Raw genomic sequence first — 12,585 nt, 5'->3', positions numbered from 1 at the left:
TAGAGGGGAATGATCACGTCCCTCCATCTGCTGGCAATGCCCCTCCTTACACAGCCCAAAATGCCATTAGCCTTCTGGGCAACAAGGGCACACTGTTGACTCATATCCAGCTTCTTGTCCACTGTAACCCCTAAGTCCTTTTCTGCAGAACTGCTGCCTAGCCATTCGGTCCCTAGTCTGTAGCAGTGCATAGGATTCTTCCATCCTAAGTGCAGGACTCTGCACTTGTCCTTGTTGAACCTCAGATTTTTGGCCCAATCCTCTAATTTGTCTAGGTCCCTCCGTATCCTATCTACCACTCCTCCCAGTTTAGTGTCATCTGCAAACTTGCTGAGGGTGCAATCCACGCCATTCTCCAGACCACTAATGAAGATATTGAACAAAACCGGCCCCAGGACCAACCCTTAGGGCACTCCGCTTGATACCAGCTGCGGACTAGACATGGAGCCATTGATCACTACCCATTGAGCCCAATGATCTAGCCAACTTTTTATATACCTTGTAGTCCATTCATCCAGCCCATACTACTTTAACTTGCCGGAAAGAATATTGTGGGAGACCGTATCAAAAGCTTTGCTAAAAAGTCAAGGAATAACACATCCACTGCTTTCCCCTATTCCACAGGGCCGGTCATCTCATCGTAGAAGGCAATTAGGTTAGTCAGGCACGACCTGCCCTTGATTAATCGATGCTGACTGTTCCTGATCACTTTCCTCTCCTCTAAGTGGTTCAGAATTGATTCCTTAAGGACCTGCTCCATGATTTTTCCAGGGACTGAGTTGAGGCTGACAGTCCTGTAGTTCCCTGGATCCTCCACCTTACCTTTTAAAAAGATGGGCACCACATTAGCCTTTTTCCAGTCATCCAGGTCCTTGGATCACAGTTAGATTTATCTATATAACAATACATTAGGTGAGGCTACGAGCCAAGATCGTGACCAAGAACACAGAAGAGCCAAGTATCAAGAACTGAACCTCAGGAGGGGGTCTTGGTGCACAGCAGTCAGACAAGTGATGAAATAAGTGAAACTGACAGGAGAGCCAGAGAAACCTGCATAAAGAAAGTCCAAGAGGATTCTGTGCTCTAGGGTCAGCAAGAATGAGGAGCAGGAGCTGCCAGCTTCAACAATGTTAACTATGCAAGAGCTTGTTGGCAAATCAAAATCCAGCTTGCACTTGATCTAGGACCGTATGATTAAATGGACACACAGCAACGTCAGGAAAAGAATAAAAATGGGTGGAAAAAGTAACAAACAAGATATCTTTCCTCACCTCTAATAGAATAAGATAGTAAACAAAGGTTTACTATCAATCAATCAATAAATGGAGATATCCTATCTCCTAGAACTAGAAGGGACCTTGAAAGGTCATCAAGTCTAGCCCCCTGCCTTCACTAGCAGGACCAAGTACTGATTTTGCCCCAGATTCCTAAGTGGCCCCCTCAAGGATTGAACTCACAACCCTGGGTTTAGCAGGCCAATGCTCAAACCACTGAAAGGGAGGGATACTGGACTATAAGAGGGGGAAAAAGGCATCGTGATTATCCATCACAGAGAGCATAAAGAGCAATGCTTTTTGTATCTATGCTAGCTGAATTCTGGCTTTAAGGGCATGTGATGCTGAGGAGGCTTTCAGTGAGAAGCTGACAAAGATTGCAGCTTGTTATGTTTTAGTCAATAGAAAGCATGTTATACTTGTGTTTTATTTGTAACCAGTCTGTTTCTATTATCCTCGTTTGGTATCACTTCAATCTGTTCTTTATTAATAAACTTATTGGTTTTATTGCAAGTTCATCTCAGCACAAAATATATTGAAGTGCAACTCCTCAGCTGAGCTAACAGACTGGTGTGCATACTGCAGATTTGGAAATTTGAGAGTGTGCAGTGATGGGCTGCATACTGCAAGACAACACTCTTCAAGAGGGTGGGGAGTTGGGAATGAAGTGCACAAAGTGTTACCTGCAAGGCCAAGTAAAGGCTGGCAAAGTCCTGAGAAGTTTATTTGGCTGGCTAACAGACTGGTGTGTCAGGTAGCCAGTCACAAGCAGTTCAGCATCAACAAACCTCTCTCCAAGGCAGAGCAGGAACCAAGTGACTTACAGTCTTGGACACCCCAAGAAAGCATCAAAGGGTGGGTTGTGGCATATGAATATGTAACATCCGAAAAAACAGTTACTTGAAGAAAAATTTACCCTTTAGTAACTGCATATATGTCCATTCCACTGACTCCCAAGCGGTTTTTGCTGGAGGTGGGGCTAGGAGTCATCTGAAGAATTACTGTAGGACTACTTTCATTTTGTCTCTTAATGCAGTCATAATTATGTAAATGTCTCACAAAAGTACATACAGAGGCCTAGGTCTCTACACTCAAGGGTCAATAGGAACATTTCCCACAAATGCAGTAAATATTGAGTGTACTTTAGTTCAATGCAAAGTATTTCACGAGTGCTCAGTTCTTTGGCAGTGCAAGACATGGAAATGTGGCTAGTAACCCATTTAAAAAGTCTTTAATTCAGGATGATATCTCATTCTCTCTACCAAGAACAAAACCCTTTCACCATAGACTATCAGGGTTACTCCTCCCAGGGTGAGGCTCTGAGGATCCCCCTGCCTCAGTCTTGTTTGAGTTTTAATACCACTCTCGATTTAAGAGGTATTGGTGGATAAGCATACAGAAGGTCATCATTCCACAGAAACAAGCATCTGAGATGAAGCCTGACTGATCTGTTCTGCAATAGAAATGGAGGCATTTTCCTGTTCTGCTGTTTCGCAAACAGATCCACCATAGAAATTCCACCCCCATTCAAAAGAGACTAACTTTCTTGGCTTGAGAGACCACTTGTGATCTAGATGAGCAATCTGCCTAGATGATCTGCCAGGCAACTCTGATTTCCTGAAACATGTGAAGCCTTGAGAATTATACAATTTCTTATACAGAAATTCCACTGCTTAACCTGTCTCAAGAGGCAGTCTTTGACCTGGTACCCCCCTACCTGCTTACATAAAACAGCTGTCATGTCTGAGCACCTGTATGGCCTCGCTATGAATGTAGTAGGAACTGCTGACATTTGGAATACTGCAGGCAGTTCATGAGACCAGATTACACAAGTGTTCTTGAACTGACCACATGTCCTGAGATTGCAGCTACCCCACATATGGTTCCCACCCCACAGCAGAAGTATTTGTTACTAAAGTCATAAAAGGGAGAGTTGATGAGAATAGGCTCACCCTCCACAGTCCTGATTCATCCACCAACCCAGGGACGGCACCACACTGGCTGGGATGCATACAAACTTGTTCAGGTGATAGACTCACTTTACCCACATCCGCATACATCAGAGATGGAACCTGACATTTTTATCATACATACAAGCAACCATATTCCCCCAAGAGCCTGGGGCTGTTCCATACTGTGTAGCCTTCAAGAAGTAGCCACAAAAGGGTCCTAGATAGTCAAAAACTGAATTTGGGGCAGGTATACCTTGGCCAAAGTAGAATCTAGGACTGTCAATGAATTATTTCCCTGCTGGATTATTAGGTCTAAGCAGCTGAACAGATGGAGGATTTGATGAATGTTGCTCTCTACTTGCTGACTGGAGTGGTCCCATTTGAACCAATCATCCAGGTATGGATATAATGGGATGTCCCAAATCCAGAGGTAAGTGCCACTACCACCATGCACTACATGAAAACCGTAAATGCCAATAGCCTGAAGGGGAGTATGGTGAAATGGTAATGCCCTTCTATTGTGAACTTTAGAAACCTTCTGTGACCCAGGTAGAGTGCCACATGGAAGTGGGCATCCTGTAAGTTAAGGGAAGCACTCCATTCTCCCAGATCTAGAGCAAGGATAACTGACAAGGAAATCCATATGGAACTTCAACTTTTTGCTGCATCTGTTTAATGTCTGAAGATCTAGAATGGGCCTGACACCCCATCTGGATTTGAGAATTAGAGGATATTGGATTGAAAAATAAAAATAAACAAATGTCAAACTGGATGAAAAATGAGTACCACTATGTACAGTTATATACTAATTACATACAAATTTAAAGGCTCAAGACTGTACTTAATTACAGCTACAAGCTGTGACTGCCAACAATAAGAAGAAACTGAAAGAGCAGGGAGGCTTCATCCTTTATACTCTTGACTCCAGGCACGAAGAAAAGCGGGGGCCATACATGACCAATCATATGGATACCGCTAGAGAAAATGCTCCAACACCAGTCAGACTATGCAGTCACTCAAAGAATTAGATTTTGCAGTCTTCAATGCATCTATAGATTGAGGAAATTTCCAGACCTCAGAGATGAAACAGCACTTTTGACAGTGTTGATATCAGCTACAGCATGTGCTAATGTATTCTGACAAGGGAAAGGCTAAAGTTTACTTTGATAAAATATTTAAAAAGTTTCTCTGCTTATGCCTATGCTGCAAGTCTTCAGTAGTGGATCTTCACCAAGACTGTCGGGGCCAGTGGAAGTGCAATTATCTATTGTACCCAATCCAGAAGAGTTTGAAGTTAGGGTTCCAGAATTAACTCAATGGCACACTGATCTCCTTTGCAATAAAAATGCAAGTGTTATCAGATTGAAGGGTTTAGTTCTGTCTGCTAGGTTAGTTCAGAATTGATGCATGGCTACTATTGCATAATATTCTAAAATAAAGCCAGCATACATACAACCCACAGCTTCTAAACCATCAGTACTGAGAAAATGGTCCACTGCTCCAGTAGGAAGCATGCCACTGTGTGTATGAACTGACCCTACACTTAATATACAGATTAACTGATCATTACACATCTCAGTCCTTTAAGATGAAGCATTCCAGGGAAGTATGCACAGTACTCAGTATGAGACCTCCAAGTATGTTCATTTGTATAGCATCTTCCACTTGCAAAATGCTAAGTATATTACATTATATGTTTACCCCCAGAATAAGTGTAGAAATTAATGTTATTTATCTCCTCCCCAAATAGCCAAAAACTTACATGTTGTTCCAACCACAGCTTTCTCACTGCCTTCTAGAAGATCCCAAAAGTAGAGTGATGATTGCTCCATCTGGTCTTCAACACTTGAAGCCAAAAAGGAAAAGTTAAGACGAGAGAAATGTTTCTTTAGCTATTCATTTTTCAGCCTATGATAATTTGTAATCTTCAGCAGTTCTGTTTCTTTTCTTTAGGAACAGGATTAAAGTCAGGGCCATTCTTCTAATGCAATCACCATTAGAGCCTTTTAATTTTAAAAGTGGTACTATGCATTGTTTACCTAAGATAGCAGCCCCATTAACAGTATTCCTTATTTCAATAAGCTCTCTTTGGTTAGTACAATGTTACAAAGTTGGACAACTCTAAACACTTCTGTTTGTGGTTTTGGGACCCTGGATATTGTTTTAGTTTAGCATTTTGCCACTACTGGTCAAAAGTAGTTTGAAGTCTCTATAATCCACGTGACAAGACTCGAGCCCAAAGAATAGTTTCATTCAATATTTAGCCATTCAATATTTAGCCATTTGACCAGATGAGTATGTGTTCTGTGAATTCAAGATGTGGAATGCATACTGAAATGTTTATAAGCAGTTGCTTTATCTGAAATATTGTTGCAGATTATTCTTATAAGGTACATCTTATGAACCAGTGGCCAGTCAAGTTTAGTTTTATATGAACAAAGTCATTTGAGGCAGGTTTGTAAAAATGAAGATATTTTCTCTACCTCAGAACTTCAAAGTCTCTAGCCCATAGTTTGATAAGATAAAAAGCCTTCAAATGCTCACGTTACATTCTCAATATTTAGCACTAACATAGCTGGTCTTAACCAATCAATTGGTTTAGTCTGACACTAAGATACAAGGATCATATTACACTTGGAAATTTAATATACAATTTTTAACAACAAACAATAAGACAATAGTTTTAACAGTAACTATTGAAAATTCTAGACAATCTATACCCACCATCCCATTAAGGTAAACAAATTAGTATGAAAAGCCACAGAATAGGTTTATCCCTTGCTGAAAGAAGCCTATTTTAACAATTGTGAAAGTACTTAAAGAATTCAGTAGCCTAAACACAGACTGCACATTTTGATCAGCAAGATTTTTGGTGAACTTGCTATCTGAGTAAGCAGCAGCAAGAGAAGCATCGCTTCCAGCTGTACAGTACAACAAGTAGAAAACTGCATAGGTCGTACTGTGCTAAGGTCAGCCAAATATGTAGCAAGACCATACGAATAGATGAAAGTGGCATAATGTCAATATTGGTCAGCACTCTAGACAGTGAATAAAGGAGGCCAGAAATAGCCTTGTGGCCTTCAAACACACCAAGGCCTGACATTTTTGTACCCAGATTAATGATTTTAATGCCAAAGCAGCAACCACATTCTTTGGTTATCGGCTTGCATTTGCAGCAGATAACCAATGCTGATACCAAAGATAGGGGCCCAAAATTATTGGCTTTAATACCTCTTTGGGCTTAATGGAACAAAGATCTACTGCCTTATTCCATGAATACAGAAGGGAACAAGTGTTTATGACACTTAGTGCACTTCTTCCAGAAGGCAAGGGGCAGAAGTGACACTCAGAACCGCCATCTGGCCTGCTTGGTCAAAGTACATTACAGTGGGAAGCACTCCAATATTGGCACTTCATCGTACTGTCAAACTGGAAAGACTGAAGGGCATTGTGTAGCAGAACCAGTTACAAGCAACTGCACCACTGGGGATCAGAATGCATGCACCTCCTCAGCAATTTGCCAACTTAACTTTGAGCCCTGTGGGGGGAAAGAGTTACTAACTTGTGAAGTAACTTGTTCTCCAAGGGTTGCACATATCCATTCCACTCCGGTTGTCTGTACACCCAGTCATCAGAAATGTTTTTCATCAGCCATACCTGTTGTATGGCTCAAGCTCCCCCTGCTGCCACACACCACTGAGTGCAGGTATAAAGGGCAGAGCTGGCTCTAGCTTCCCCCTCAGGTCTTTACTGGAACTCAAATGTAGAGGGGTAGACAGGTGAGTCATTTAATTTTAAGGGACATGTGCACCACATCTTGAAGAACTGTTACCGAACAATTTAGCAGCTACAGTGATTGCACTTGCGCATTACACTATTGATGACTCAAGCTGTGACACTGGCAGACCAGCCAACCTGTGTATGACCCTAACTTAACAAGAGGTACTGCAACTATCAGTGAAATTCACATAAGTGAATTTCAAAGAGATGAACTAGACCAGCAATCATTAACCCATTCATTTGTGGTAACAGAAACCAAGGGTAGACACTAAATGTATTTTTTAAACTTCTAACAGGATATAGGTAAACAATGTAACTAAAATAGCTCAGATGCTAATTCCCTTTGATGTCTTAATTGCCTAATATTATGTATTCAACTGTGTTCAGTTAGCCTCAAGACCAAAGATGAGACACTGGAATCTTATCTACATGGTCTTCAGCTTAACTGTTATAATGGAGGACCAGCTAATTGCCTTATGTAAATAAGTGTAACTAGTTAACCTGTGTATGCACAGGAAATATAAGATTAGCTTCAAAGCAAAGATCCACAAACTATCTGCATTGCCTATTCTTCCTAAGAGGAAATCCCTGCTGTGAAAATTTGTGAGGCAGCTTGTCAGCTTCCTTGAGAGTTATAAAAGAGAAGACTCAGACCTGACCCTTTCATCTGTAGTCTGCTGAACTTCGCAAAGGGGAAGTTTGAGCCAAAGGACTGATCTTCCAAATAGTTATCTGGAATAGTCTTTCCATACATTTTCCAGGGTATCAGACTACTTCTAAGCTGCATTTGGATTCTGACCTTTTGGGATGGTTTCAGAGACTTCTACAAGCCAGATATAAATGCTAGGATCCTAAGCTATCAACACTGGGGGAGAAGGGGGCAGAAAATCACTTGTAGGTATGATTTCTTAATTCAGTAACTATTAATAATCTTTAGTTTATTAAGGATTGGCTGACAGTGTGATATCTGGCAAAGATCTGAGACATATGTTGACCTGAAGGTAAATGTCTGATCCTTTGAGATTGGTAAAACTTTAAATATGGTGAATAGGGTTTTCAGTAACCTCTCACTATATTAGACTTGGTCATCTGGATGGGAGCCAAGGGCTGGAATGCCTGAAGGGGACTGTGTTTGGCTTCTTGTTAACCAGGGTGGTATTACAGAAGCTCTTTTGTTACTGGCGTGGTGACTAATTCTAGAATAAACCAGTTCGGGGGATTGTCTGCCCTATTTCTTGCAGTCTGCCCTGAGTGTGGTATTCTCAGTGTGGCCAATCTCAGGCACCCAGTCCAGGACATGAACTGAACAAGATAGTGACATGCCATATTGCTGAGACAAGATGGAAAAACCATCTCCATTTAGTTCTTGTAAGACTGGGGGGGGGAGAAGAGAAGAGACAACAGCCTTCAAGTACATGAAAAGTTATAAAGGAGGGTGATAAATTGTTCTCCTTGGCCACTGAGTACAGGATAAGTAGCTTAAACTGCAGCAAGAGATTTAGACTTGACATCAGGAAAAGCTTCCTAACTGTAAGGGTAGTTAAGCACTGGAACAAATTGCCCGAGATAGTAGTGAAGTCTGTCGTTGTCTAACCTATTCTTAAACCTCCAAACACCTGTCAAGGATGGTCTAAGATGAGCGTTTAACCTTTTTGATACCAGGGACAAGCTTGCTGCCTTCCTAAACTGTGTCAGGGAGATCTTGGAGACTGGAGCACTGGTCAGAGCCATATTGATCTAGATAATACTTAGTGAAAGGGACAGGACTAGATGACCTATTGAGGTCCATTCCACTCTACAATTCTATGATTCTATTTAGCAGAACTTCTTGAACTCTTTCGAGCAAGACAGCTCTCTAGTAACTAGCCATGGAGGTAAATGAAAAGATGGTAGGCTTGAGTGGAGTAGGTGACCATGATCTTGGGAGATTAGGTTCAAGTCTAGTGAAAGTGAAATTGAAGGTTTCACTGACAGTGCCAAGAAAGTAGAGAACCAGTGACAGTCCCATGCTGGGGTTATAAATCTGACTGGCCTGATACTATCTTGTCTTTAATACCTTGTGAATGAGTAGGACTGATGGAAAAAGCATAGGAGCCTGCCTGACCCTGGTAGTAAAAACACATCTGTTATGGAACCCAGGCTGTGATTCTGTAGGGAACAGAACTTCTGACATGGTCACAAACAGGTCTACTTGGGGAAATCCCCACTACTGGAAGCGGTGTCTGGCCACATCTGGACAAAGTGACCACTTGTGGTGATTCAAATGATCTGCTCAGACAGTCTGCTAGGTCGTTCTATATCCCCAGCAGGTAAGATACTTCCAGATCTACTAAGTTAGCAATGCAGAGTTCCTAGAGTAGAGTCGCCTCCTGACAAATTGCAGAAGAGTAGGCTCCCCTCTGCCTGTTGAGGTAGAACATTGCTGCTGTGTTTGAAAGGATTAGCAGACTGCTTCCCCTGATCTGTGATTGAAATATCTGGCATGCCAGCCTGACAACTTTTCGTTCTGACATTGATGTGTAAAGCTAAATCTTTGGAGGACCACAGTAGTAATCTTCTCATGTAGGCTCTCCATCCTAGACCAGACGCATCTGTTACTAGCATGAGCATCAGTTGTGGGCAGGCAAATGGAATGCATGTCCATGCATTGGTGGACAAATCCAGACAATCCAGGAAAAGGAGAACATTGTGAGGGTGCCCTTACCACAGTCTATGTGATGGCAGCTTAGGAAGTAGATTGATGCCAACCAGCCCTGCAAAGTTCTGAGGTGCAGTCTGGTGTATCGAACCATGTAGATGCAAGAGGCTATATATCCCAGAAGCCTCAAACAGTTTTGTGCTGTTGTGCCTGGGTGAGACTTCAAACCTACAGTTGACTGAATTGCCTGGAACCTGAAGTCTGAAAAAGGTCCTGGCTTGCAAACAGTCTAGTACACCCCCTGTAAACTATCCTCTGAACCAGAGAAAGGAGAGACTTTTCTACATTAATTAATAGTCCCAGAGCACTGAAGATTGACTGGATCAGGGCTACACTGCTCTGTATCTGCAGTTTGGAACAGCCCTCGACAAGCCAGTCATGCATGTAAGAGTAAACTTGAATTCATGATCTTCAGAGGAATGCAGCTGCTACTCCATGAATTTTGGGAGGACCCTGCGTGCTGTTGACAGGCCAAAAGGTAGTACAGTAAACCAGGAATGCTTTTGATTTACCAGAAGCCAGAGGTACTTCCTGTGTGCTTGACTGCAACATGGAAGTTGGCATTCTTTAAGTTGAGGGCAACAAACCAGTCTCCAGGATGAGACTAGAAGCTAGGATGATCATGCACAACCTTATCTTTTCAAGAATCTATTGAGTTGACAAAAGTCATATTGGTCTGAAAACCCCATTCCCCATTTCATCGTTGAATTAGGAATTAAAACAAAACCCATTCTCTCTGATACCACGTGGAATCCATTGTGGCTCCCAATGGAAGTAGACACTGCACTTGTTGAATGAAGAGCACCTCGCAAGAGGTCTGGAGAAGAGGATAGAAGCAAACTAGAGAGCATCTCACACCTCCTCAGTGCTCAAGACCCACTGGTCCAAATAATTCGAGACCAAGCATTGTGGAAGTGGGACAGTTTAAGAAGGTGAAGGAGTTTGGGGGTCTGGAGAGAAATAATTAATGGAGCTATCCCATCTCCTAGAACTGGAAGGGACCTTGAAAGGTCATCAAGTCCAGCCCCCTGCCTTCACTAGCAGGACCAAGTACTGATTTTGCCCCAGATCCCCAAGTGGCCCCCCTCAAGGATTGAACTCACAACCCTGGGTTTAGCAGGCCAATGCTCAAACCACTGAGCTATCCCTCCCCCCAATGGAGACTGATATGACAACCTTGATCAGGCCCATCAAAATGACTGCTTTGTACTTCAAAGGTATCTTGAAGTGACTGGAGATGGAGCCAAAGCAGCAGGAGGGGAAGGCTGATGCTGATGTTGAGGAGATGGAGCAGAATACCAGTGCATCTGCTGGGGCTGATAGTGCTGTCTAACTGGGGCAGGTGTGCACAAGCCTAAGGAGTTAAAGGTGGCTTCAGAGTCCTTAACATCAGAGCTTGCTGTCTATCTGGTTTGAAACTAGTGAAGGACCCTCAAACAGTAAGTTCTGGATAGTATTCTGGATTTCATAGGGAAGAACAGAAGACTGCAACCAGATGATCTGTGCTGGCAACTGCAAATGCCATGGTTCTAGCTATTGAGTCTGCTGTATCTAGTCGCACCTGTATTGATGTGCTTGTGACCAGTCTCCTCCCTGGTCAATGAGGGTAGAACTCCTGCCTTACATTCCTCAGAAGCAGCTCTCAACCACTCCATGGAGCCCCATAAATTAAAACCCTACCATCCCAGCAGAGCCTTCAAACATCTAAGAAATCTTTCTGCCAAAAAAGTCCAGTCTTAGCATCTTTTGATGTGGTGCTTTGTCTCTCTCATTAGCAGCTATCATGACCAATGAGCCCAATCATGGGTGAGTACAGAGGTACTCAAAACCTTGGGAGGGTACAAAGTATTTTCTTTCTGCCCTTTTTGAGATGGGAGGCAATGAAGATGGAGTCGGCCACAGTCTTTATAGGATCTAATACTGCCTCAGTAATTGGCAGAGCCACTCAGATAAAATGTCAACCATGTGATGTGAGGACTCCCTGACCGGCACACTCAGGTCTGAAGACACTCTTCAACAACTGATAAACTTTAAAATCATCAGGAGGAAGAAAAGTTATCCATGATGAAACAGCTTTATCTGGAGAGGATGAAGAAGAAGCCATGACTGGAAGGAAGAGAATATCTTCTACCAGCTGTTGCTCTGGCTCTAGGACCTTTTCTTGATGCTCAATATCAGGCCTGGTACCAGACTCTGGAGACTGAGCTGCCCAGTGCAGAGACTCCTCCTGTCTAAACAAAGGCACCAAGTACACACAGTGAGGGGAAGATCTGGAAGCTGGGGGAACCCCAAAAGGTTCCAAACTGGCCACTGATATGAGACCAAACTCTACTAGCTTGGCCACATTTCCATGGCAGTTCCCATTGATGGGTTGCGGTGGCATGCTGGGAGAGAGGATCTGTGAGGAGACCAGCAGGTCCTGCTTTGGGCTTTGAGACACACCATCCCACCTCTGAGTCTGATGAGGAAGACTCCCCTTCCTCTGATTATGAAGGACTGACCCAGTTTGTGCCAGGGACTGGTGCTGAGAACCTGCTAATCATAGGAGTGTCACCATCATTACAGGTTTCCCCCTGGACAGTACCGAAGGGCTGCCTATGCAGGAAGCAGACTACTGCAGCACCAAAGGTTGAATTGCCGATGCTGGATGCAGTAATGTCATTGAAGGATCCAACTCATGTGGTAATGGAGACTAGCACTGACCAGCAGAGCAAATCTTGGCCCCCCAAACACCTCCAGGGTAGTCAACACAGATAGTAGTTTGCAATGCGGACGATGAAAACTGTGCCACTTCTGGCATGGGGTTTGACAGTGCTCTTTGCAGCACTGGAGCCGACTTCTCTAAATTGGTGGCTGAATATTTGAGCTTGGGTTTCTCAGG

The 12,585-nt window shown here is 43.1% G+C and overlaps 1 protein-coding gene across 10 annotated transcripts in view; it reads right to left on the bottom strand.

Moving 5' to 3' along the window:
• Window positions 1-12,585, bottom strand: part of CAPRIN2 (caprin family member 2) — a 62,153-nt gene that overhangs the window by 34,375 nt on the left and 15,193 nt on the right. For all 10 annotated transcript variants that reach the window (XM_034780303.1, XM_034780294.1, XM_034780348.1 and 7 more), the window contains exon 6: window positions 4,989-5,071. In XM_034780303.1, coding sequence (XP_034636194.1) covers window positions 4,989-5,071 — 83 coding nt within the window. The remainder of the gene's footprint in view (window positions 1-4,988; window positions 5,072-12,585) is intronic.

Source organism: Trachemys scripta, chromosome 1, assembly GCF_013100865.1.
Source record: "Trachemys scripta elegans isolate TJP31775 chromosome 1, CAS_Tse_1.0, whole genome shotgun sequence".
In the NCBI taxonomy this organism is placed as follows: domain Eukaryota; kingdom Metazoa; phylum Chordata; order Testudines; family Emydidae; genus Trachemys; species Trachemys scripta.
This window is presented reverse-complemented; position numbering and strand designations above follow the sequence as displayed.